The 26013-nt window shown below is 46.4% G+C and overlaps 2 protein-coding genes and 1 long non-coding RNA gene across 11 annotated transcripts in view; 1 reads left to right on the top strand and 2 right to left on the bottom strand.

The window, feature by feature from the left end:
• Nucleotides 1-619: 619 nt before the first annotated feature.
• LOC118937836 (uncharacterized) lies at nucleotides 620-3481 on the bottom strand. The gene is made up of 5 exons (XM_090194376.1): nucleotides 3476-3481; nucleotides 3316-3331; nucleotides 2786-3260; nucleotides 2367-2600; nucleotides 620-2296 (listed from the first exon to the last, which is right to left on the bottom strand). The coding sequence occupies exons 1-5, from the start codon at nucleotides 3479-3481 to the stop codon at nucleotides 1903-1905; spliced, it is 1125 nt and encodes a 374-aa protein (XP_090050502.1). The 3' UTR covers nucleotides 620-1902.
• A 580-nt stretch (nucleotides 3482-4061) lies between these two features.
• Nucleotides 4062-4473, top strand: LOC110514604 (uncharacterized). The gene is made up of 2 exons (XR_016486137.1): nucleotides 4062-4199; nucleotides 4270-4473. It is a non-coding gene; the product is annotated as an uncharacterized LOC110514604 (long non-coding RNA).
• A 2126-nt stretch (nucleotides 4474-6599) lies between these two features.
• abcc1 (ATP binding cassette subfamily C member 1 (ABCC1 blood group)) overlaps nucleotides 6600-26013 on the bottom strand; it is a 75779-nt gene continuing 56365 nt past the window's right edge. For 5 of the 9 annotated variants that reach the window (XM_090197751.1, XM_090197749.1, XM_090197758.1 and 2 more), the window contains 13 exons: nucleotides 22649-22700; nucleotides 22188-22302; nucleotides 21640-21847; nucleotides 21073-21259; nucleotides 20754-20877; nucleotides 20177-20376; nucleotides 18682-18808; nucleotides 16684-16785; nucleotides 14321-14467; nucleotides 11953-12111; nucleotides 11598-11764; nucleotides 10816-11010; nucleotides 6600-7896 (listed from right to left, as the gene is read on the bottom strand). In XM_090197751.1, the coding sequence (XP_090053877.1) occupies nucleotides 7788-7896; nucleotides 10816-11010; nucleotides 11598-11764; nucleotides 11953-12111; nucleotides 14321-14467; nucleotides 16684-16785; nucleotides 18682-18808; nucleotides 20177-20376; nucleotides 20754-20877; nucleotides 21073-21259; nucleotides 21640-21847; nucleotides 22188-22302; nucleotides 22649-22700 (1892 nt within the window). In that variant the 3' untranslated portion in view covers nucleotides 6600-7787. Of the gene's footprint in view, nucleotides 7897-10815; nucleotides 11011-11597; nucleotides 11765-11952; nucleotides 12112-13210; nucleotides 13262-13575; nucleotides 13589-14320; nucleotides 14468-16683; nucleotides 16786-18681; nucleotides 18809-19556; nucleotides 19720-19764; nucleotides 20002-20176; nucleotides 20377-20753; nucleotides 20878-21072; nucleotides 21260-21639; nucleotides 21848-22187; nucleotides 22303-22648; nucleotides 22701-26013 lie in introns of those variants that run through there. The other 4 variants (XM_090197750.1, XM_090197754.1, XM_090197756.1 and 1 more) reach the window with 4 other exon arrangements.

The raw sequence follows: 26013 nt of genomic DNA, 5'->3' as shown, positions 1-26013 counted from the left end.
AGAAACAGGTTAACAAACAGACAGAAACAGGTTAACAAACAGACCGAAACAGGTTAACAAACAGACCGAAACAGGTTAACAAACAGACAGAAACAGGTTAACAAACAGACCGAAACAGGTTAACAAACAGACCGAAACAGGTTAACAAACAGACCGAAACAGGTTAACAGACAGATACAGGTTAAAACAGACAGAAACAGGTTAACAAACAGACAGAAACAGGTTAACAAACAGACCGAAACAGGTTAACAAACAGACAGAAACAGGTTAACAAACAGACAGAAACAGGTTAACAAACAGACAGAAACAGGTTAACAAACAGACAGAAACAGGTTAACAAACAGACAGAAACAGGTTAACAAACAGACAGAAACAGGTTAACAAACAGACAGAAACAGGTTAACAAACAGACAGAAACAGGTTAACAAACAGACAGAAACAGGTTAACAAACAGACAGAAACAGGTTAACAAACAGACAGAAACAGGTTAACAAACAGACCGAAACAGGTTAACAAACAGACAGAAACAGGTTAACAAACAGACAGAAACAGGTTAACAAACAGACAGAAACAGGTTAACAAACAGACAGAAACAGGTTAACAAACAGACAGAAACAGGTTAACAAAAAAAGTACTTTATTTTTTTACACGTCAGTTTGATTCATGTCCCGAAAAAATAATGCACACTTAAAAACTAGTGCACACTTAAAAACTAGTGCACACTTAAAAACTAGTGCATGTATACAAATATAAAATAATTATAATAATGCATACTTACAAATGATATAAATATGTAACAGCACAGTAATGTACTCAATGGTTTAACAGCGTATGTTCTGAGACGGCTTGTTTCCCTAATGGTACCTTATTCCACTTATAGCGCACTACATAGGGAATAGGTCCCATAGTAGTGCACTACATAGGGAATAGGGCCCATAGTAGTGAACTACATAGGGAATAGGGCCCATAGTAGTGCACTACATAGGGAATAGGGCCCATAGTAGTGCACTACATAGGGAATAGGGACCATAGTAGCACACTACATAGGGAATAGGGCCCATAGTAGTGCACTACATAGGGAATAGGGCCCATAGTAGCGCACTACATAGGGAATAGGGACCATAGTAGCACACTACATAGGGAATAGGGCCCATAGTAGCACAATACATAGGGAATAGGGCCCATAGTAGCACACTACATAGGGAATAGGGCCCATAGTAGCACACTACATAGGGAATGGGGACCATAGTAGCACACTACATAGGGAATAGGGCCCATTGTAGTGCACTACATGGGGAATAGGGCCCATAGTAGTGCACTACATAGGGAATAGGGACCATAGTAGCACACTACATAGGGAATAAGGCCCATAGTAGTGCACTACATAGGGAATAGGGACCATAGTAGCACACTACATAGGGAATAAGGCCCATAGTAGTGCACTACATAGGGAATAGGGCCCATAGTAGTGCACTACATAGGGAATAGGGCCCATAGTAGCGCACTACATGGGGAATAGGGCCCATAGTAGTGCACTACATAGGGAATAGGGACCATAGTAGTGCACTACATAGGGAATAGGGTGAAATTTGGGACAACCCCTTACACTCAACAGACAAATCAAAAAGCACGTCTTCTTGATTTATATGAAATAAAACCAAGGCTCAAATGAAGAAGTGAGGCCACAGGAGAGCGACATCAAAGCGTAAGGCCCAGTAGGCTGCTACTGGCTCCATCTTCAGACAACACACCTGCTGTAGTCACTGGATGTCCCAGTGAAAAGCTGCATCTCTAATGGGACCCTATCCCCCCATATGGGCCCCGGTCATTAATGACTTCCTTTCCCCCCATATGGGCCCCGGTCATTAATGACTTCCAATCCCCTCATATGGGCCCCGGTCATTAATGACTTCCTATTCCCCCATATGGGCCCTGGTCAAATGTAGAATGAGTTGCCACTTGGGACACACACCCCCAGTGAAAATGAGTAGCATGAGTCCATGGACAGAATATATTACTAAGGTGTTTGAGGCTTGAGACTTGCTGATCAGCCTGACTAACACAACACCTTATTGAGACTTGATCAGCCTGACTAACCCAACACCTTATTGAGACTTGTTGATCAGCCTGACTAACCCAACACCTTATTGAGACTTGTTGATCAGCCTGACTAACACAACACCTTATTGACACTTGTTGATCAGCCTGACTAACCCAACACCTTATTGAGACTTGTTGATCAGCCTGACTAACCCAACACCTTGACACTTGTTGATCAGCCTGACTAACCCAACACCTTATTGAGACTTGTTGATCAGCCTAACCCAACACCTTATTGACACTTGTTGATCAGCCTAACCCAACACCTTATTGACACTTGTTGATCAGCCTGACTAACCCAACACCTTATTGACACTTGTTGATCAGCCTGACTAACCCAACACCTTATTGACACTTGTTGATCAGCCTGACTAACCCAACACCTTATTGAGACTTGTTGATCAGCCTGACTAACACAACACCTTATTGACACTTGTTGATCAGCCTGACTAACCCAACACCTTATTGAGACTTGTTGATCAGCCTGACTAACCCAACACCTTGACACTTGTTGATCAGCCTGACTAACCCAACACCTTGACACTTGTTGATCAGCCTGACTAACCCAACACCTTATTGAGACTTGTTGATCAGCCTAACCCAACACCTTATTGACACTTGTTGATCAGCCTGACTAACCCAACACCTTATTGACACTTGTTGATCAGCCTGACTAACCCAACACCTTATTGACACTTGTTGATCAGCCTGACTAACCCAACACCTTATTGAGACTTGTTGATCAGCCTGACTAACCCAACACCTTATTGACACTTGTTGATCAGCCTGACTAGCCCAACACCTTATTGAGACTTGTTGATCAGCCTGACTAACCCAACACCTTATTGACACTTGTTGATCAGCCTGACTAACCCAACACCTTATTGACACTTGTTGATCAGCCTGACTAACCCAACACCTTATTGACACTTGCTGATCAGCCTGACTAACCCAACACCTTATTGACACTTGTTGATCAGCCTGACTAACCCAATACCTTATTGACACTTGTTGATCAGCCTGACTAACCCAACACCTTATTGACACTTGTTGATCAGCCTGACTAACACAACACCTTATTGACACTTGTTGATCAGCCTGACTAACCCAACACCTTATTGACACTTGTTGATCAGCCTGACTAACCCAATAGCGTATGGCTCAAGAGGTTCAATAATATAATAACACCTACTAACCAACAGATAAAGTGCCAACAAGGAAAAAGCGGTATCTGCTGAACGCAGAAGGCTACAGTCAAATTATCCTATATTTGGCCCAAATGACACCCTGTTCCCTATAAAGTGCACTACTTTTGAACTGGTCATTTAGGGTGCCATTTGGGATATAGCCAGAAGGATATAATAATGTGTATTACATTCATTTAAATAAAGCAGGTTTAAAGCCAGCCAGGTCTCTCCCTAGACTAGTTACTGGTTACAGACAACAGGTCTCTCCCTAGACTAGTTACTGGTTACAGACAACAGGTCTCTCCCTAGACTAGTTACTGGTTACAGACAACAGGTCTCTCCCTAGACTAGTTACAGACAACAGGTCTCTCCATAGGCTAGTTACTGGTTACAGACAACAGGTCTCTCCCTAGACTAGTTACTGGTTACAGACAACAGGTCTCTCCCTAGACTAGTTATAGGTTACAGACAACAGGTCTCTCCCTAGACTAGTTACAGACAACAGGTCTCTCCCTAGACTAGTTACTGGTTACAGACAACAGGTCTCTCCCTAGACTAGTTACTGGTTACAGACAACAGGTCTCTCCCTAGACTAGTTACTGGTTACAGACAACAGGTCTCTCCCTAGACTAGTTATAGGTTACAGACAACAGGTCTCTCCCTAGACTAGTTACTGGTTACAGACAACAGGTCTCTCCCTAGACTAGTTACTGGTTACAGACAACAGGTCTCTCCCTAGACTAGTTACTGGTTACAGACAACAGGTCTCTCCCTAGACTAGTTATAGGTTACAGACAACAGGTCTCTCCCTAGACTAGTTACTGGTTACAGACAACAGGTCTCTCCCTAGACTAGTTACTGGTTACAGACAACAGGTCTCTCCCTAGACTAGTTATAGGTTACAGACAACAGGTCTCTCCCTAGACTAGTTACTGGTTACAGACAACAGGTAGACTAGTTATAGGTTACAGACAACAAACAGACTGCAACGCAGGGCTTGGGTCAAGAGAAGTGTGGTGTAGGATGCCGTTTGAGGTGTGGCACTATGGAAAGCAGCGTCTGGGAGGTCAAGGGTCAAAGGCCACCCAGGCAGAGGTCAAGGGTGGGTGACCTCACTCTCTTTACCAGTACTCAACATAGAGGGGGGCGGGATCTGACTGATGGGACAGGTTTCAACAGCCGGCGTCTGTGATTGGACAGATATCCATTCACTCACTCCCTGTGGGGAATAACATTGCACTGTCTGTCAAATAAATATTCAACCTAGTCCACCCGGTTCTATTGGAGAGAAAAGATGAGAACATTCAGGTTCCGTTGGAGAGAACAGATCAGAACATTCTGGTTCCCTTGGAAAGAACAGATGAGAACATTCTGGTTACATTGAACACACCAGAACATTCTGGTTCTGCTGGAAGGAACACACCAGAACATTCCGGTTCCGTTAGAGAGAACACACCAGAACATTCCGGTTCTGTTGGAAGGAACACACCAGAACATTCCGGTTCCGATGGGGAGAACAATTCAGAATATTCCAGTTACATTGGATAGAAAAAAATCAGAATATTCTGATTCTTTCCTCTGATGGCAATAAATGCAAACTGGGGCAGTCTCTTATAGTCTCTTAACAGAGTACATCTTCAAAAGCACACAATGCCCATTTAAAAATAAAAATAAACCTAGCTGGTATTCTGAGTCTGTTTGACGGAGGAGAGCAGGTCAGATGGCCTTCTGATTTCCCACAAATTCTGCAAGATGAAGGGAATCTTGAAAACGTCCAGGCACCCGTTCAAAGGAGAGTTGAACAAACAGAGTTTGGGAGAAACAGTAAGAGTTGTTGGAAGGGATTTGTCCTGGAGAAGTCTTTAGTTAAGGGAGGGATGGAGGGAGGAGTAACAGGAGGGATTTGTCCTGGAGAAGTCTTTAGTTAAGGGAGGGATGGAGTAACAGGAGGGATTTGTCCTGGAGAAGTCTTTAGTTAAGGGAGGGAGGAGTAACAGGAGGGATTTGTCCTGGAGAAGTCTTTAGTTAAGGGAGGGATGGAGTAACAGGAGGGATTTGTCCTGGAGAAGTCTTTAGTTAAGGGAGGGATGGAGTAACAGGAGGGATTTGTCCTGGAGAAGTCTTTAGTTAAGGGAGGGATGGAGTAACAGGAGGGATTTGTCCTGGAGAAGTCTTTAGTTAAGGGAGGGATGGAGGGAGGAGTAACAGGAGGGATTTGTCCTGGAGAAGTCTTTAGTTAAGGGAGGGATGGAGTAACAGGAGGGATTTGTCCTGGAGAAGTCTTTAGTTAAGGGAGGGATGGAGTAACAGGAGGGATTTGTCCTGGAGAAGTCTTTAGTTAAGGGAGGGATGGAGTAACAGGAGGGATTTGTCCTGGAGAAGTCTTTAGTTAAGGGAGGGATGGAGTAACAGGAGGGATTTGTCCTGGAGAAGTCTTTAGTTAAGGGAGGGAGGAGTAACAGGAGGGATTTGTCCTGGAGAAGTCTTTAGTTAAGGGAGGGATGGAGTAACAGGAGGGATTTGTCCTGGAGAAGTCTTTAGTTAAGGGAGGGATGGAGTAACAGGAGGGATTTGTCCTGGAGAAGTCTTTAGTTAAGGGAGGGAGGAGTAACAGGAGGGATTTGTCCTGGAGAAGTCTTTAGTTAAGGGAGGGATGGAGTAACAGGAGGGATTTGTCCTGGAGAAGTCTTTAGTTAAGGGAGGGATGGAGGGAGGAGTAACAGGAGGGATTTGTCCTGGAGAAGTCTTTAGTTAAGGGAGGGATGGAGTAACAGGAGGGATTTGTCCTGGAGAAGTCTTTAGTTAAGGGAGGGATGGAGGGAGGAGTAACAGGAGGGATTTGTCCTGGAGAAGTCTTTAGTTAAGGGAGGGAGGAGTAACAGGAGGGATTTGTCCTGGAGAAGTCTTTAGTTAAGGGAGGGATGGAGTAACAGGAGGGATTTGTCCTGGAGAAGTCTTTAGTTAAGGGAGGGATGGAGGGAGGAGTAACAGGAGGGATTTGTCCTGGAGAAGTCTTTAGTTAAGGGAGGGATGGAGTAACAGGAGGGATTTGTCCTGGAGAAGTCTTTAGTTAAGGGAGGGATGGAGGGAGGAGTAACAGGAGGGATTTGTCCTGGAGAAGTCTTTAGTTAAGGGAGGGATGGAGTAACAGGAGGGATTTGTCCTGGAGAAGTCTTTAGTTAAGGGAGGGATGGAGTAACAGGAGGGATTTGTCCTGGAGAAGTCTTTAGTTAAGGGAGGGATGGAGTAACAGGAGGGATTTGTCCTGGAGAAGTCTTTAGTTAAGGGAGGGAGGAGTAACAGGAGGGATTTGTCCTGGAGAAGTCTTTAGTTAAGGGAGGGATGGAGGGAGGAGTAACAGGAGGGATTTGTCCTGGAGAAGTCTTTAGTTAAGGGAGGGAGGAGTAACAGGAGGGATTTGTCCTGGAGAAGTCTTTAGTTAAGGGAGGGATGGAGTAACAGGAGGGATTTGTCCTGGAGAAGTCTTTAGTTAAGGGAGGGATGGAGGGAGGAGTAACAGGAGGGATTTGTCCTGGAGAAGTCTTTAGTTAAGGGAGGGAGGAGTAACAGGAGGGATTTGTCCTGGAGAAGTCTTTAGTTAAGGGAGGGATGGAGTAACAGGAGGGATTTGTCCTGGAGAAGTCTTTAGTTAAGGGAGGGATGGAGGGAGGAGTAACAGGAGGGATTTGTCCTGGAGAAGTCTTTAGTTAAGGGAGGGATGGAGTAACAGGAGGGATTTGTCCTGGAGAAGTCTTTAGTTAAGGGAGGGATGGAGGGAGGAGTAACAGGAGGGATTTGTCCTGGAGAAGTCTTTAGTTAAGGGAGGGATGGAGTAACAGGAGGGATTTGTCCTGGAGAAGTCTTTAGTTAAGGGAGGGATGGAGTAACAGGAGGGATTTGTCCTGGAGAAGTCTTTAGTTAAGGGAGGGATGGAGTAACAGGAGGGATTTGTCCTGGAGAAGTCTTTAGTTAAGGGAGGGAGGAGTAACAGGAGGGATTTGTCCTGGAGAAGTCTTTAGTTAAGGGAGGGATGGAGGGAGGAGTAACAGGAGGGATTTGTCCTGGAGAAGTCTTTAGTTAAGGGAGGGATGGAGGGAGGAGTAACAGGAGGGATTTGTCCTGGAGAAGTCTTTAGTTAAGGGAGGGAGGAGTAACAGGAGGGATTTGTCCTGGAGAAGTCTTTAGTTAAGGGAGGGAAGGATGGATGGATGGAGGGGTGGAGGGAGAAGTAGAGGGCGGGATGGAAGGAGAAGAGGGAGGGATGGATGGAGGGAGGGATGGTGGGAGGAGTAGAGGGAGGAAGGAGTGGAGGTAGAGTGCTCCCATAATTTATACACACATATCAGAAACATTGATATCCTTAGAAATCTCCTCTCTCTCTCTGCTACCTCTTCCCTGCACAGCCTCCCGGTCAGAGGAGAGGAAGAGGGGGTTGGAGGAGGAGTTCTCTGTAAGGAGGGAGGTTGTCTTTAAGCAACCTGTCCTCTCCTGTTCGCCCACTCAGACCAGCCCAGAGTCTTTAGCCATCTTGTAGAAGATTCCTCTCTTGGTGATGAGAGTGGAGGGAGAGTCAAACTCTGCCATCTCCCCTTTATCCAGGACCAGCACTCTGAAGGGAGGAGAGAGAGAGATGAGAGAGAAAGTGCAGGTGTGTGTGCTTTCATATATTACCTGGTGTAGTCCATGATAGTATTGAGTCAGTCTATATATAACCTGGTGTAGTCCATGATAGTACTGAGTCAGTCTATATATTACCTGGTGTAGTCCATGATAGTATTGAGTCAGTCTATATATTACCTGGTGTAGTCCATGATAGTATTGAGTCAGTCTATATATAACCTGGTGTAGTCCATGATAGTATTGAGTCAGTCTATATATAACCTGGTGTAGTCCATGATAGTATTGAGTCAGTCTATATATTACCTGGTGTAGTCCATGATAGTATTGAGTCAGTCTATACAGTATATTACCTGGTGTAGTCCATGATAGTATTGAGTCAGTCTATATATTACCTGGTGTAGTCCATGATAGTATTGAGTCAGTCTATATATTACCTGGTGTAGTCCATGATAGTATTGAGTCAGTCTATATATAACCTGGTGTAGTCCATGATAGTATTGAGTCAGTCTATATATTACCTGGTGTAGTTCATGATAGTATTGAGTCAGTCTATACAGTATATTACCTGGTGTAGTCCATGATAGTATTGAGTCAGTCTATATATTACCTGGTGTAGTCCATGATAGTATTGAGTCAGTCTATATATTACCTGGTGTAGTCCATGATAGTATTGAGTCAGTCTATATATTATCTGGTGTAGTCCATGATAGTATTGAGTCAGTCTATATATTACCTGGTGTAGTCCATGATAGTATTGAGTCAGTCGATATATTACCTGGTGTAGTCCATGATAGTATTGAGTCAGTCTATACAGTATATTACCTGGTGTAGTCCGTGATAGTTTTGAGTCAGTCTATATATTACCTGGTGTAGTCCGTGATAGTATTGAGTCAGTCTATATATTAACTGGTGTAGTCCATGATAGTATTAAGTCAGTCTATATATTACCTGGTGTAGTCCATGATAGTATTGAGTCAGTCTATATATTACCTGGTGTAGTCCGTGATAGTATTGAGTCAGTCTATATAGTATATTACCTGGTGTAGTCCATGATAGTATTGAGTCAGTCTATATATTACCTGGTGTAGTCCATGATAGTATTGAGTCAGTCTATACAGTATATTACCTGGTGTAGTCCATGATAGTATTGAGTCAGTCTATATATTACCTGGTGTAGTCCGTGATAGTATTGAGTCAGTCTATATATTACCTGGTGTAGTCCATGATAGTATTGAGTCAGTCTATATATTACCTGGTGTAGTCCATGATAGTATTGAGTCAGTCTATATATTACCTGGTGTAGTCCATGATAGTATTGAGTCAGTCTATATATTACCTGGTGTAGTCCATGATAGTATTGAGTCAGTCTATATATTACCTGGTGTAGTCCGTGATAGTATTGAGTCAGTCTATACAGTATATTACCTGGTGTAGTCCATGATAGTATTGAGTCAGTCTATATATTATCTGGTGTAGTCCATGATAGTATTGAGTCAGTCTATATATTACCTGGTGTAGTCCATGATAGTATTGAGTCAGTCTATATATTACCTGGTGTAGTCCGTGATAGTATTGAGTCAGTCTATATATTACCTGGTGTAGTCCATGATAGTATTGAGTCAGTCTATATATTACCTGGTGTAGTCCATGATAGTATTGAGTCAGTCTATATATTACCTGGTGTAGTCCATGATAGTATTGAGTCAGTCTATATATTACCTGGTGTAGTCCGTGATAGTATTGTCAGTCTATATATTACCTGGTGTAGTCCATGATAGTATTGAGTCAGTCTATATATTACCTGGTGTAGTCCATGATAGTATTGAGTCAGTCTATATATTACCTGGTGTAGTCCATGATAGTATTGAGTCAGTCTATATATTACCTGGTGTAGTCCATGATAGTATTGAGTCAGTCTATACAGTATATTACCTGGTGTAGTCCATGATAGTATTGAGTCAGTCTATATATTACCTGGTGTAGTCCATGATAGTATTGAGTCAGTCTATATATAACCTGGTGTAGTCCATGATAGTATTGAGTCAGTCTATATATTACCTGGTGTAGTCCATGATAGTATTGAGTCAGTCTATATATTACCTGGTGTAGTCCATGATAGTATTGAGTCAGTCTATATATAACCTGATGTAGTCCATGATAGTATTAAGTCAGTCTATATATTACCTGGTGTAGTCCGTGATAGTATTGAGTCAGTCTATATATTACCTGGTGTAGTCCATGATAGTATTGAGTCAGTCTATATATTACCTGGTGTAGTCCATGACAGTATTGAGTCAGTCTATACAGTATATTACCTGGTGTAGTCCATGATAGTATTGAGTCAGTCTATATATTACCTGGTGTAGTCCATGATAGTATTGAGTCAGTCTATATATTACCTGGTGTAGTCTGTGATAGTATTGAGTCAGTCTATATATTACCTGGTGTAGTCCATGACAGTATTGAGTCAGTCTATATATTACCTGGTGTAGTCCGTGATAGTATTGAGTCAGTCTATATATTATCTGGTGTAGTCCATGATAGTATTGAGTCAGTCTATATATTACCTGGTGTAGTCCATGATAGTATTGAGTCAGTCTATACAGTATATTACCTGGTGTAGTCCATGATAGTATTGAGTCAGTCTATATATTATCTGGTGTAGTCCGTGATAGTATTGAGTCAGTCTATATATTACCTGGTGTAGTCCATGATAGTATTGAGTCAGTCTATATATTACCTGGTGTAGTCCGTGATAGTATTGAGTCAGTCTATATATTACCTGGTGTAGTCCGTGATAGTATAGAGTCAGTCTAAATATAACCTGGTGTAGTCCATGATAGTATTGAGTCAGTCTATATATTACCTGGTGTAGTCCATGACAGTATTGAGTCAGTCTATATATTACCTGGTGTAGTCCATGATAGTATTGAGTCTGTGTGCGATGGTCAGGACAGTGCAGTCATCAAACTGGGTTCTGATGGTGGACTGGATCAGGTTGTCTGTCTCCAGGTCCACAGCAGCTGTGGCCTCATCCAGAACCAAGATCTTCGTCTTCCTCAGGAGGGCTCGGGCCAGACACACCAGCTGGCGCTGACCCAGACTGGAGAGAGATTATGTTAATGAGAGAGAGAGAGGTTAAGAAACAAGAAGGAGAGAGAAGAGAGGTATGGAGAGAGGACAGAGGTAAGGAGAGGAGGAGAGAGGTAAGAAGAGGAGGAGAGAGGAGAGAGGTAAGAAGAGGAGGAGAGAGGAGAGAGGTAAGAAGAGGAGGAGAGAGGAGAGAGGTAAGAAGAGAAGGAGAGAGGAAAAAAGAGGAAGAGAGGAGGAGAGAGGTAAGGAGAGGAGGAGAGAGCAGAGAAGAGGAGGAGAGGAGGAGAGAGGTAAGGAGAGGAGGAGAGAGGAGAGAAGAGGAGGAGAGGAGGAGAGGAGGAGAGAGGTAAGGAGAGGAGGAGAGAGGAGAGAAGAGGAGAGAGGTAAGGAGAGGAGGAGAGAGGAGAGAGGTAAGGAGAGGAGGAGAGAGATAAGGAGAGGAGGACAGAGGTAAGGAGAGAAGGAGAGAGGGAAGAAGAGGAGAGAAGGACGAGAGAGCGAACCAGAAGCTGTGTGTGTATGTAATGCTATGTAGGCCTATATATGGTATATGTAGGCCTATGTATGGTGAATGTAGGCCTATGTTGCCTTGTGTACCTGAGGTTCTCTCCTCCCTCTGAACACTCGTGGTTGAGTTTGTCCGGCAGGCCCGACACAAAGCTCTTGAGATGGGAGAGCTCCAGGGCTCTCCACACCTCCTCATCAGAGTAGCCATCGAAGGGGTCCAGATTCATCCTCAGAGACCCAGAGAACAACACTGGATCCTGGAGGGGGAGGGAGGAGGGGGGAGAGGGGGAGAGCCATGAGAGAGAGGGGGAGAGAGGGAAAGGAGGAAGGGGAGGGGGGGAGGGGTGAGGGAGGGAGAGGATAAATAAAGATATTTTAAATATAACAGGTCTCCAGAAGAGTGTGGGTCAGTTTGAGTGTGTCTGTATGGGCCGTGGGTGTGTACCTGTGGTATGATGGTGATCCTGGAGCGGAGTTCATGGAGACCCAGCGTAGCGATGTTAACTCCATCGATATGAATCTCTCCCTCACACGCCTCGATGATGCGGAACAATCCTAGAGTCAGAGAGGACTTCCCTGCTCCTGTACGACCTACTATACCCACCTGGAACAACAACAACAACAGTCAATTCCCTGCTCCTGTACGACCTACTATACCCACCTGGAACAACAACAAGTCACTACCCTGCTCCTGTACGACCTACTATACCCACCTGGAACAACAACAAGTCACTACCCTGCTCCTGTACGACCTACTATACCCACCTGGAACAACAACAAGTCACTACCCTGCTCCTGTACGACCTACAATACCCACCTGGAACAACAACAACAACAGTCAATTCCCTGCTCCTGTACGACCTACTATACCCACCTGGAACAACAACAACAGTCACTACCCTGCTCCTGTACGACCTACTATACCCACCTGGAACAACAACAAGTCACTACCCTGCTCCTGTACGACCTACTATACCCACCTGGAACAACAACAACAACAACAGTCCCTACCCTGCTCCTGTACGACCTACTATACCCACCTGGAACAACAACAACAACAGTCCCTACCCTGCTCCTGTACGACCTACTATACCCACCTGGAACAACAACAAGTCACTACCCTGCTCCTGTACGACCTACTATACCCACCTGGAACAACAACAAGTCACTACCCTGCTCCTGTACGACCTACAATACCCACCTGGAACAACAACAACAACAACAGTCAATTCCCTGCTCCTGTACGACCTACTATACCCACCTGGAACAACAACAACAGTCACTACCCTGCTCCTGTACGACCTACTATACCCACCTGGAAAAACAACAACAACAACAGTCAATTCCCTGCTCCTGTACGACCTACTATACCCACCTGGAACAACAACAAGTCACTACCCTGCTCCTGTACGACCTACTATACCCACCTGGAACAACAACAACAAGTCACTACCCTGCTCCTGTACGACCTACTATACCCACCTGGAACAACAACAAGTCACTACCCTGCTCCTGTACGACCTACTATACCCACCTGGAACAACAACAACAACAACAGTCAATTCCTGCTCCTGTACGACCTACTATACCCACCTGGAACAACAACAAGTCACTACCCTGCTCCTGTACGACCTACTATACCCACCTGGAACAACAACAAGTCACTACCCTGCTCCTGTACGACCTACTATACCCACCTGGAACAACAACAACAACAGTCAATTCCCTGCTCCTGTACGACCTACTATACCCACCTGGAACAACAACAAGTCACTACCCTGCTCCTGTACGACCTACTATACCCACCTGGAACAACAACAACAGTCACTACCCTGCTCCTGTACAACCTACTATACCCACCTGGAACAACAACAACAAGTCACTTCCCTGCTCCTGTACGACCTACTACACCCACCTGGTACAATAACAACAGTCACTACCCTGCTCCTGTACAACCTACTATACCCACCTGGAACAACAACAAGTCACTACCCTGCTCCTGTACGACCTACTATACCCACCTGGAACAACAACAACAACAACAGTCAATTCCCTGCTCCTGTACGACCAACTATACCCACCTGGAACAACAACAACAACAACAACAACAACGTCAATTCCCTGCCCCTGTACGACCTACTATACCCACCTGGAACAACAACAACAGCCTCATCCCCCGTCACGCGGCCTAATCGTCACGCGGCCTAATCCCCTCCCGTCACGCGGCCTAATCCTCTCCCGTCACGCGGCCTAATCCCCTCCCGTCACGCGGCCTAATCCCCTCCCGTCACGCGGCCTAATCCCCTCCCGTCACGCGGCCTAATCCTCTCCCGTCACGCGGCCTAATCCTCTCCCGTCACGCGGCCTAATCCCCTCCCGTCACGCGGCCTAATCCCCTCCCGTCACGCGGCCTAATCCCCTCCCGTCACGCGGCCTAATCCCCTCCCGTCACGCGGCCTAATCCCCTCCCGTCACGCGGCCTAATCCCCTCCCGTCACGCGGCCTAATCCCCTCCCGTCACGCGGCCTAATCCCCCGTCACTCAGCCTAATCCCCTCCTGTCACGCGGCCTAATCCCCCGTCACTCGGCCTAATCCCCCGTCACTCGGCCTAATCCCCCGTCACTCGGCCTAATCCCCCGTCACTCGGCCTAATCCCCCGTCACTCGGCCTAATCCCCCGTCACTCGGCCTAATCCCCCGTCACTCGGCCTAATCCCCCGTCACTCGGCCTAATCCCCCGTCACTCGGCCTAATCCCCCGTCACTCGGCCTAATCCCTCCAGTCACACAGTCCGTACCCCCCCCATCACATACCTTCTCTCCTCCGTGGATGGCTACGGTGATGTTGCGTACGGCCAGTTCCTGGTCCTCTCTGTATCGCAGACCAAACCCTCTGATGTCTATGTTGCCTGCTGTGGGCCAGCCTGGAGGCAGAGACGATAGGTCATGTCTCCAGTCCGCCTGGGAGGGGACAAACAGAGGTATATACACACACACAGTCATACACACAGAGTTCCCGTGTACACAACTAAATAAATAAAATAACTGTTTTAAAGAAGTAGAAAGACCAGCTGACTGAAGGACAGTATGGCAGGTCATATGTTATTTTATAGAAATACCAGCTGACTGAAGGACAGTATGGCAGGTCATATGTTATTTTATAGGAGTAGAAAGACCAGCTGACTGAAGGACAGTATGGCAGGTCATATGTTATTTTATAGAAAGACCAGCTGACTGAAGGACAGTATGGCAGGTCATATGTTATTTTATAGAAGTAGAAAGACCAGCTGACTGAAGGACAGTATGGCAGGTCATATGTTATTTTATAGAAATACCAGCTGACTGAAGGACAGTATGGCAGGTCATATGTTATTTTATAGAAGTAGAAAGACCAGCTGACTGAAGGACAGTATGGCAGGTCATATGTTATTTTATAGGAGTAGAAAGACCAGCTGACTGAAGGACAGTATGGCAGGTCATATGTTATTTTATAGAAATACCAGCTGACTGAAGGACAGTATGGCAAGTCATATGTTATTTTATAGGAGTAGAAAGACCAGCTGACTGAAGGACAGTATGGCAGGTCATATGTTATTTTATAGGAGTAGAAAGACCAGCTGACTGAAGGACAGTATGGCAGGTCATATGTTATTTTATAGAAATACCAGCTGACTGAAGGACAGTATGGCAAGTCATATGTTATTTTATAGGAGTAGAAAGACCAGCTGACTGAAGGACAGTATGGCAGGTCATATGTTATTTTATAGGAGTAGAAAGACCAGCTGACTGAAGGACAGTATGGCAGGTCATGTGTTATTTTATAGGAGTAGAAAGACCAGCTGACTGAAGGACAGTATGGCAGGTCATATGTTATTTTATAGGAGTAGAAAGACCAGCTGACTGAAGGACAGTATGGCAGGTCATATGTTATTTTATAGGAGTAGAAAGACCAGCTGACTGAAGGACAGTATGGCAGGTCATATGTTATTTTATAGGAGTAGAAAGACCAGCTGACTGAAGGACAGTATGGCAGGTCATATGTTATTTTATAGAAAGACCAGCTGACTGAAGGACAGTATGGCAGGTCATATGTTATTTTATAGGAGTAGAAAGACCAGCTGACTGAAGGACAGTATGGCAGGTCATATGTTATTTTATAGGAGTAGAAAGACCAGCTGACTGAAGGACAGTATGGCAGGTCATATGTTATTTTATAGAAAGACCAGCTGACTGAAGGACAGTATGGCAGGTCATATGTTATTTTATAGTAAGACCAGCTGACTGAAGGACAGTATGGCAGGTCATATGTTATTTTATAGAAGTAGAAAGACCAGCTGACTGAAGGACAGTATGGCAGGTCATATGTTATTTTATAGGAGTAGAAAGACCAGCTGACTGAAGGACAGTATGGCAGGTCATATGTTATTTTATAGAAAGACCAGCTGACTGAAGGACAGTATGGCAGGTCATATGTTATTTTATAGTAAGACCAGCTGACTGAAGGACAGTATGGCAGGTCATATGTTATTTTATAGAAGTAGATTTGGTTGACCAATAACAGTCTTCCAAAATGCCGTCACAGCTCTACAACACACACAGTCACAACAACACACACAGTCACAACAACACACACAGTCACAACAACACACACAGTCACAACAACACACACAGTCACAACAACACACACAGTCACAACAACACACACAGTCACAACAACACACAGTCACAACAACACACACAGTCACAACACACACAGTCACAAAAACAGCTCTACCTACAGAGTTGTGTATGAGAACATCAACACACACAGTCACAACACACACAGTCACAACAACACACAGTCACAACAACACACACAGTCACAACACACAGTCACAACAACACACACAGTCACAACAACACACACAGTCACAACACACACAGTCACAACACACACAGTCACAAAAACAGCTCTACCTACAGAGTTGTGTATGAGAACATCAACACACACAGTCACAACACACACAGTCACAACAACACACAGTCACAACAACACACACAGTCACAACACACAGTCACAACAACACACACAGTCACAACAAACACAGTCACAACAAACACAGTCACAACACACACAGTCACAACAACAGCTCTACCTACAGAGTTGTGTATGAGAACATAAACACACACAGACGTACCTCTTTCTCTGTGTCTTCGTACTCCTTGACTCTCTCAACGGCCACAATGTTGGTTTCCAGATCTGAAGACATCCTCACTAGCCAGGTCAGAGAGGCCGTCAGCTACAGGACAGAGAGACAGAGAGACAGAAAGACAGGGGCAGAGAGAAGGAGAGGCAGAGGCAGAGAGAAGGAGAGGCAGAGGCAGAGAGAAGGAGAGGCAGAGACAGAGAGAAGGAGAGGCAGAGAGAGAGAAGGAGAGGCAGAGAGAGAGAAGGAGAGGCAGAGACAGAGACAGAAAGAGAGGCAGAGAGAAGGAAAGGCAGAGCGAGAGAAGGAGAGGCACAGACAGAGAGAGACAGAAAGACAGAGGCAGAGAGAAGGAGAGGCAGAGAGAGAGAGGAGGCAGAGTAGAGTCAGAATGGTTTGAGTCACAAAGTATTAAAAGCTATCTATGATGTCATCTATGAACAGCTGAGACTCACACATGAGGTCTCAGGACTGACTTGGTTAAACAATCTGGGGTCTCAGGACTGACAGGGTTAAACAACCTGGGGTCTCAGGACTGGCAGGGTTAAACAACCTGGGGTCTCAGGACTGATAGGGTTAAACAACCTGGGGTCTCAGGACTGATAGGGTTAAACAACCTGGGGTCTCAGGACTGATAGGGTTAAACAACCTGGGGTCTCAGGACTGGCAGGGTTAAACAACCTGGGGTCTCAGGACTGATAGGGTTAAACAACCTGGGGTCTCAGGACTGATAGGGTTAAACAACCTGGGGTCTCAGGACTGATAGGGTTAAACAACCTGGGGTCTCAGGACTGACAGGGTTAAACAACCTGGGGTCTCAGGACTGATAGGGTTAAACAACCTGGGGTCTCAGGACTGATAGGGTCGAACAACCTGGGGTCTCAGGACTGATAGGGTTAAACAACCTGGGGTCTCAGGACTGACAGGGTTAAACAACCTGGGGTCTCAGGACTGACAGGGTTAAACAACCTGGGGTCTCAGGACTGATAGGGTTAAACAACCTGGGGTCTCAGGACTGATAGGGTTAAACAACCTGGGGTCTCAGGACTGATAGGGTTAAACAACCTGGGGTCTCAGGACTGATAGGGTTAAACAACCTGGGGTCTTAGGACTGATAGGGTTAAACAACCTGGGGTCTCAGGACTGATAGGGTTAAACAACCTGGGGTCTCAGGACTGATAGGGTTAAACAACCTGGGGTCTCAGGACTGACAGGGTTAAACAACCTGGGGTCTCAGGACTGATAGGGTTAAACAACCTGGGGTCTCAGGACTGATAGGGTTAAACAACCTGGGGTCTCAGGACTGATAGGGTTAAACAACCTGGGGTCTCAGGACTGACAGGGTTAAACAACCTGGGGTCTCAGGACTGATAGGGTTAAACAACCTGGGGTCTCAGGACTGATAGGGTTAAACAACCTGGGGTCTCAGGACTGATAGGGTTAAACAACCTGGGGTCTCAGGACTGATAGGGTTAAACAACCTGGGGTCTCAGGACTGATAGGGTTAAACAACCTGGGGTCTCAGGACTGATAGGGTTAAACAACCTGGGGTCTTAGGACTGATAGGGTTAAACAACCTGGGGTCTCAGGACTGACAGGGTTAAACAACCTGGGGTCTCAGGACTGACAGGGTTAAACAAGCTGGGGTCTCAGGACTGACAGGGTTAAACAACCTGGGGTCTCAGGACTGATAGGGTTAAACAAGCTGGGGTCTCAGGACTGACAGGGTTAAACAACCTGGGGTCTCAGGACTGACAGGGTTAAACAACCTGGGGTCTCAGGACTGACAGGGTTAAACAAGCTGGGGTCTCAGGACTGACAGGGTTAAACAACCTGGGGTCTCAGGACTGAGGGGTCTCAGGGGGGGGGGTACCTGACCGGCTGTGAAACTAAACCAAAGAATGAAGGGAACTCATCCGTTTTTTTAAATGAAACACCATCCTACGGTTCCAGTGTCCACACACACACACACACACACACGTTACTGACCTGTAGTGCGTATGAGATGGACAGGCCCATGATCCCAGGGCTGAGGCTCTCTCTAGCCATCACAGCAAACAGAGCAGCAAACATTACGATACAGTTCCCAACAAACTCCAGACGCACCGCCAGCCACCTACAACACACAGAGATATTAGAGACATTACGGTACCGTTCCCTACAAACTCCAGACGCACCGCCAGCCACCTACAACACACAGAGATATTAGAGACATTACGGTACCGTTCCCTACAAACTCCAGACGCACCGCCAGCCACCTACAACACAGAGAGATATTAGAGACATTACGGTACCGTTCCCTACAAACTCCAGACGCACCGCCAGCCACCTACAACACAGAGAGATATTAGAGACATTACGGTACCGTTCCCTACAAACTCCAGACGCACCGCCAGCCACCTACAACACAGAGATATTAGAGACATTACGGTACCGTTCCCTACAAACTCCAGACGCACCGCCAGCCACCTACAACACAGAGATATTAGAGACATTACGGTACCGTTCCCTACAAACTCCAGACGCACCGCCAGCCACCTACAACACAGAGATATTAGAGACATTACGGTACCGTTCCCTACAAACTCCAGACGCACCGCCAGCCACCTACAACACAGAGATATTAGAGACATTACGGTACCGTTCCCTACAAACTCCAGACGCACCGCCAGCCACCTACAACACAGAGATATTAGAGACATTACGATACCGTTCCCTACAAACTCCAGACGCACCGCCAGCCACCTACAACACAGAGATATTAGAGACATTACGGTACCGTTCCCTACAAACTCCAGACGCACCGCCAGCCACCTACAACACACAGAGATATTAGAGACATTACGGTACCGTTCCCTACAAACTCCAGACGCACCGCCAGCCACCTACAACACACAGAGATATTAGAGACATTACGGTACCGTTCCCTACAAACTCCAGACGCACCGCCAGCCACCTACAACACACAGAGATATTAGAGACATTACGATACAGTTCCCAACAAACTCCAGACGCACCGCCAGCCACCTACAACACACAGAGATATTAGAGACATTACGGTACCGTTCCCTACAAACTCCAGACGCACCGCCAGCCACCTACAACACACAGAGATATTAGAGACATTACGGTACCGTTCCCTACAAACTCCAGACGCACCGCCAGCCACCTACAACACACAGAGATATTAGAGACATTACAGTACCGTTCCCTACAAACTCCAGACGCACCGCCAGCCACCTACAACACAGAGATATTAGAGACATTACGATACCGTTCCCTACAAACTCCAGACGCACCGCCAGCCACCTACAACACAGAGATGTTCCCTACAAACTCCAGACGCAGGTGAATGTTAATAGTACCTGCTATAAATGTTGACCAGGTCTCATTAGTATGGAGTTTGTTGTAAAAATATTTTATATCTCAACATGACTTATTGATTCATCCAATTAAGGTGTGTGTGTGTGACGGCGCTCCTCACCGGTTGGCTACGATGCTGGGGTAGTATGCTTTCTGGTTGTGGTCAACTCGACCGTCACTCTCCCTGATGAAGCGTTCCTGCTCCCCAAAGGCTCGGATGACGCTGGCGCCTAGCAACGTCTCGTTGAAGTGTGTGTAGACCGGGGAGCGACTGACCGACTCCAGACGCTTCAACTGACGAGACGACGCCACGTAGAAACGCTGTGGGGAGGGATGACACGGAGGGATGACACGGAGGGATGACACGGAGGGATGACACGGAGGGATGACATGGAGGGATGACATGGAGGGATGTGATGGAGGGATGACATGGAGGGATGACATGGAGGGATGACATGGAGGGATGACATGGAGGGATGTGATGGAGGGATGACATGGAGGGATGTGATGGAGGGATGACATGGAGAGATGTGATGGAGGGATGACATGGAGGGATGACATGGAGGGATGACATGGAGGGAGATAAAATAACAGTGAGTAGGGAGAGAGGGATCTCTCTCTCATCCCCCCTCTTTCTCCCTCCCCCCCACTCACACCCCTATCTCTCTAACCCCGCCCCCCCCCCCTCAGCGACCCACCTGGACAAAGAAGTAGAGTATCCCCAGAGGAGGTATGATAATAGCCACTAGTGGAGTAGCGATCAGTATGACCACACAGGATCCTACTACGTTGAACATGGAGCCCATGAACATCTTAATGATACTGGGGAGAGAGGAGAGATAAGGCAGCATTACATGGCATCAACTGCAGGAGACACAAATTTCAGACAATTTCACATTTTCATAAATACACAATACACAAAAATGTTATACAGACATAATAAAATCGACAACTTAAAAAATAAATATTTTAAGGATTTTCTGTACAAATATATATCTATATATTTTCCGTAAAAACCTTGGGATGATGGAGTCAATGGTGTCTGTCTCCTTGGAGAAACGGTTCACCAGGTTACCGCTGGGGGTCCGCTCGAAGAAGGACATGGGGGAGCGCAGTACGTTGTACAGCATGGACTGGTGGAGGTAGCGTGATGCTAATATACCACCGATAGAGACAGAGATGGAGTAGCAGAACACAGCTATGCCTGCGAGAGAGAGAGGGTATGGGGAGAGAGAGGGGGGAAGGGGGTATGAGGGGAGAGAGAGAGGGGGGGGGTATGGTGAGAGAGAAAGAGAGAGAGAGAGGGGAATGGGGTATGAGGGGAGAGAGAGGGGGGGAGGAGCGGGGGGGTATGGTGAGAGAGAGGGGAAGGGGGTATGAGGAGAAGGGGAAAGAGCGAGGAGAGGAGAGCAAGGGGAAGGGGTTATGGGGAGTAGGGGACAGAGAAGGGGAGGAGAGAGTGGGGAAGGGGGTTTGGGGAGAAGAGAGGGGAGAGAGGAAGGGAGAGAGTTAAACATGAAGACTTGTAGACAGACCAGGGTACCACCCACAGAGACAGAGATTAACACACACCAACGTCCTTACCCTGTGAGGCCCCCAGAGCTCCGTACACCCCCAGTCTCATCTCTCTGCTGGGCTGGGTTCCGTTGACGACTGGGTCGTCAGTCCACAGACTGAGCCAGTAGTTAGAGAAGAGAGAGGCGAAGTGGTGACTGAAGAACAGGAAGATACTGACGCAGGACAACACCACCCCTATAGCCTTCATATACTCCCAGAATACTGACAACTTCACCTAGAGGGGGGGGGGGGGGGGGGAAGAGGGGGAGAGAGAGAGAGAGAGAGAGAGAGAGAGATACCAAGAACAGAGGAGAGAAAGACAGAGACAGAGACAGAGAGAGAGAGATACCAAGAACAGAGAGGAGAGAAAGACAGAGACAGAGAGCGAGAGAGAGAAAGAGACCAAGAACAGAGAGGAGAGAAAGACAGAGAGCGAGAGAAAGAGACCAAGAAAAGAGCGAGAGAGACCAAGAGAAGAGGTTCAATGTAAGAGATGGACAGTTGCTCTGAGGCTCTGGTATACTACATTGACTGTTCATAGGGAGTCATTTAAGATCTCACACACAGTCTCTTACCCGCCCGGTGTTGGCCTTGTCAGCCTCTGTGATTCTCCCCACCTCAGCGTTCTTGGCCTTCTTCCCCAGGACCTCTCCTTCTGTCCTCACTGCTGATGTACTGGTATGGTTCTGACTGGAGACAGAGAGAGAGCGAGAGAGAGAGAGCGAGAGAGCGAGCGAGAGAGCGAGCGAGAGAGAGAGAGCGAGAGAGAGAGAGAGGGGAGAGGGAGACAGAGAGAGACAGAGAGAGAGAGAGAGAGACAGAGAGAGAGACAGAGAGAGAGAGACAGAGAGAGAGAGACAGAGAGAGAGAGACAGAGAGAGAGACAGAGAGAGACAGAGACGGAGAGAGTTGTACTGGTATGGTTCTGACTAGAGACAGAGAGACAGAGAGAGTGTGCCAGAGATTTGAGATGTTTGTAGAGTTTAGCGTGAGCTGTAAAAGCCAGGGATTTCAGCAGAGTGGGGTGTTCACTCACCCAATCACAGCAGCAGGAAGTCCATTCTCCAGTCCTCTCTTTGGTGCAGAGTCTAGACATCCCAGAGAAGAGACCTGGTCAGACCTTTCACTGATTATAGGGAGTACATCACACACTCTAGACTCAAAACACACACACACTCTCTCTCACACACAAGCACAAGCACACACACACACACACACAGCTAGAATAACCCTAGCAGCATTAGCGCCACACAAAGCAGGGTCAGAACAGCTCCAAGGAAACACCTGCCCCCTTAGCAGTGGTCTCAGGTCAGATCCCCACACCCCAATCCTAACCTTAACTACTAGGATAGAAACTAAGGAGCAGGGTTGAGCAGTATCCAGATGGGAAAAGGGGGAGATACCTAGTCCGTTGTACAACTGAATGCATTCAACTGAAATGTGTCTTCTGGCGTTTAACCCAACCTCCCCTGAATGTCATACTGTTTCTGTACCATACCGAGGTGTACGGTATTACCGGACGTGCACACAAGGGGGCGCTGTTTCCCCCCCAAAAAAACCACACAAAACAATTTAGGCACCAGGGATCTTAATCCAGGAAGGGGGGGGGGTTGAATATCTCTGCTGTAACCAAGACGCTTCATCCTGACATCCAGCTACTTACTAAGTTAGCAAACCGAACGCAGAGCTGGAGTCCTGAACTGGAGAGAACTTATTTCAACACATCTTTAGATGTCTTATAGTTCAACTTGAACTTTAAGAGTTGTATAAACAGTGGAGTGGCTCGTAGCGAGGAAGTCGTACCGTCTGTATGTCTGAAACACTTCTCTATACAGTATACGCGGTATATCTCCCAAGCCTACTAAGGATGTTTCCCAAATGCACCCTATTCCCTAAATAGTGCACTACTTTTGATTGGGGTATGATGGGGCCCCGGGTCAAAAGTAGTGCACTATATAGGGAATAGGTAAATCGTGCACTATACAGGGCTCTGGTCTAAAGCAGTGCACTTTACAGGGCTCTGGTCTAAAGCAGTGCACTATACAGGGAATAGGGTGCCCTTTGGGAAGCACACTGAACCTGACCCCAGAGCTGTGCTTAATACATCATAAGCAACCAGGGTATCCATCCAGTATCACTGATATCAATCATGTTGTAATGATACCAACCAGGGTATCCATCCAGTATCACTGATATCATGTTCTAATGATACCAACCAGGGAATCCATCCAGCATCACTGATATCATGTTATAATGATACCAACCAGGGTATCCATCCAGCATCACTGATATCATGTTAAAATGATAGCAACCAGGGTATCCAACCAGCATCACTGATATCATGTTATAATGATACCAACCAGCGAATCCATCCAGCATCACTGATATCATGTTATAATGATACCAACCAGGGTATCCATCCAGCATCACTGATATCATGTTATAATGATACCAACCAGGGTATCCATCCAGCATCACTGATATCATGTTATAATGATACCAACCAGGGTATCCATCCAGCATCATTGATATCATGTTATAATGATACCAACCAGGGTATCCATCCAGTATCACTGATATCATGTTATAAAGATAGCAACCAGGGTATCCATCCAGCATCACTGATATCATGTTATAATGATAGCAACCAGGGTATCCATCCAGTATCACTGATATCATGTTATAATGATACCAACCATGGTATCCATCCAGTATCACTGATATCATGTTATAATGATACCAACCAGGGTGTCCATCCAGCATCACTGATATCATGTAGTAACGATACCAATCAGGGTATCCATCCAGCATCACTGATATCATGTTATAATGATACCAACCAGGGTATCCATCCAGCATCACTGATATCATGTTATAATGATACCAACCAGGGTATCCATCACTGATATCATGTTGTAATGATACCAACCAGGGTATCCATCCAGCATCACTGATATCATGGCATAATGATCCCAACCAGGGTATCCATCCAGCATCACTGATATCATGTAGTAACGATACCAATCAGGGTATCCATCCAGCATCGCTGATATCATGTAGTAACGATACCAACCAGGGAATCCATCCAGCATCACTGATATCATGTAGTAACGATACCAACCAGGGTATCCATCCAGCATCACTGATATCATGTTATAATGATACCAACCAGGGTATTCATCCAGCATCACTGATATCATGTTATAATGATACCAACCAGGGTATCCATCCAGCATCACTGATATCATGTAGTAACGATACCAACCAGGGAATCCATCCAGCATCACTGATATCATGTAGTAACGATACCAACCAGGGTATCCATCCAGCATCACTGATTTCATGTTATATTGATACCAACCAGGGTATCCATCCAGCATCACTGATATCATGTAGTAACGATACCAATCAGGGTATCCATCCAGCATCACTGATATCATGTAGTAACGATACCAACCAGGGAATCCATCCAGCATCACTGATATCATGTAGTAACGATACCAACCAGGGTATCCATCCAGCATCACTGATATCATGTTATAATGATACCAACCAGGGTATCCATCCAGCATCACTGATATCATGTTCTAATGATACCAGTGAGATAAACTCTCTGTGTTGTCACAACTAAATGGTTTTAAACATCACCCCATGCTCATGTCAAAAAGTGCTTCTGTGTCTTCAAACCCTTGACAAGATGCCGTATAAACTCAACTGGTTTCATGCATTGTAAACCCATTCAAATTGATCAGAACATTTCCACCCAAACTATGAAATTGTGTCAACGCCAGCCAGAATCTCATGCAGTTCCTTCCCCATCACACTCAGACCCCAGGATCCAGCCCCACCCAACCCTGACACCTCACAGCCTCAGCCCATTTGCCCAGAAATCATCACTCAATCAGCCCTCCTCCCAGCCATCCAGCCCTCCTCCCACCCATCATCACTCAATCAGCCCTCCTCCCAGCCATCCAGCCCTCCTCCCAGCCATCATCACTCAATCAGCCCTCCTCCCAGCCATCCAGCCCTCCTCCCACCCATCATCACTCAATCAGCCCTCCTCCCAGCCATCCAGCCCAGAACCCAGCCATCATCACTCAATCAGCCCTCGTCCCACCCATCATCACTCATTCAGCCCTCCTCCCAGCCATCATCACTCATTCAGCCCTCCTCCCAGCCATCATCACTCAATCAGCCCTCATCCCAGCCATCCAGCCCAGAAACCACACATCATCACTCATTCAGCCCTCCTCCCAGCCATCATCACTCAATCAGCCCTCATCCCAGCCATCCAGCCCAGAAACCACACATCATCACTCAATCAGCCCTCCTCCCAGCCATCCAGCCCATCGTCACTCAATCAGCCCACCTCCCAGCCATCCAGCCCACCTCCCAGCCCAT

Source organism: Oncorhynchus mykiss, chromosome 13, assembly GCF_057628025.1.
Source record: "Oncorhynchus mykiss isolate SJ-2025 chromosome 13, ASM5762802v1, whole genome shotgun sequence".
In the NCBI taxonomy this organism is placed as follows: domain Eukaryota; kingdom Metazoa; phylum Chordata; class Actinopteri; order Salmoniformes; family Salmonidae; genus Oncorhynchus; species Oncorhynchus mykiss.
This window is presented reverse-complemented; position numbering and strand designations above follow the sequence as displayed.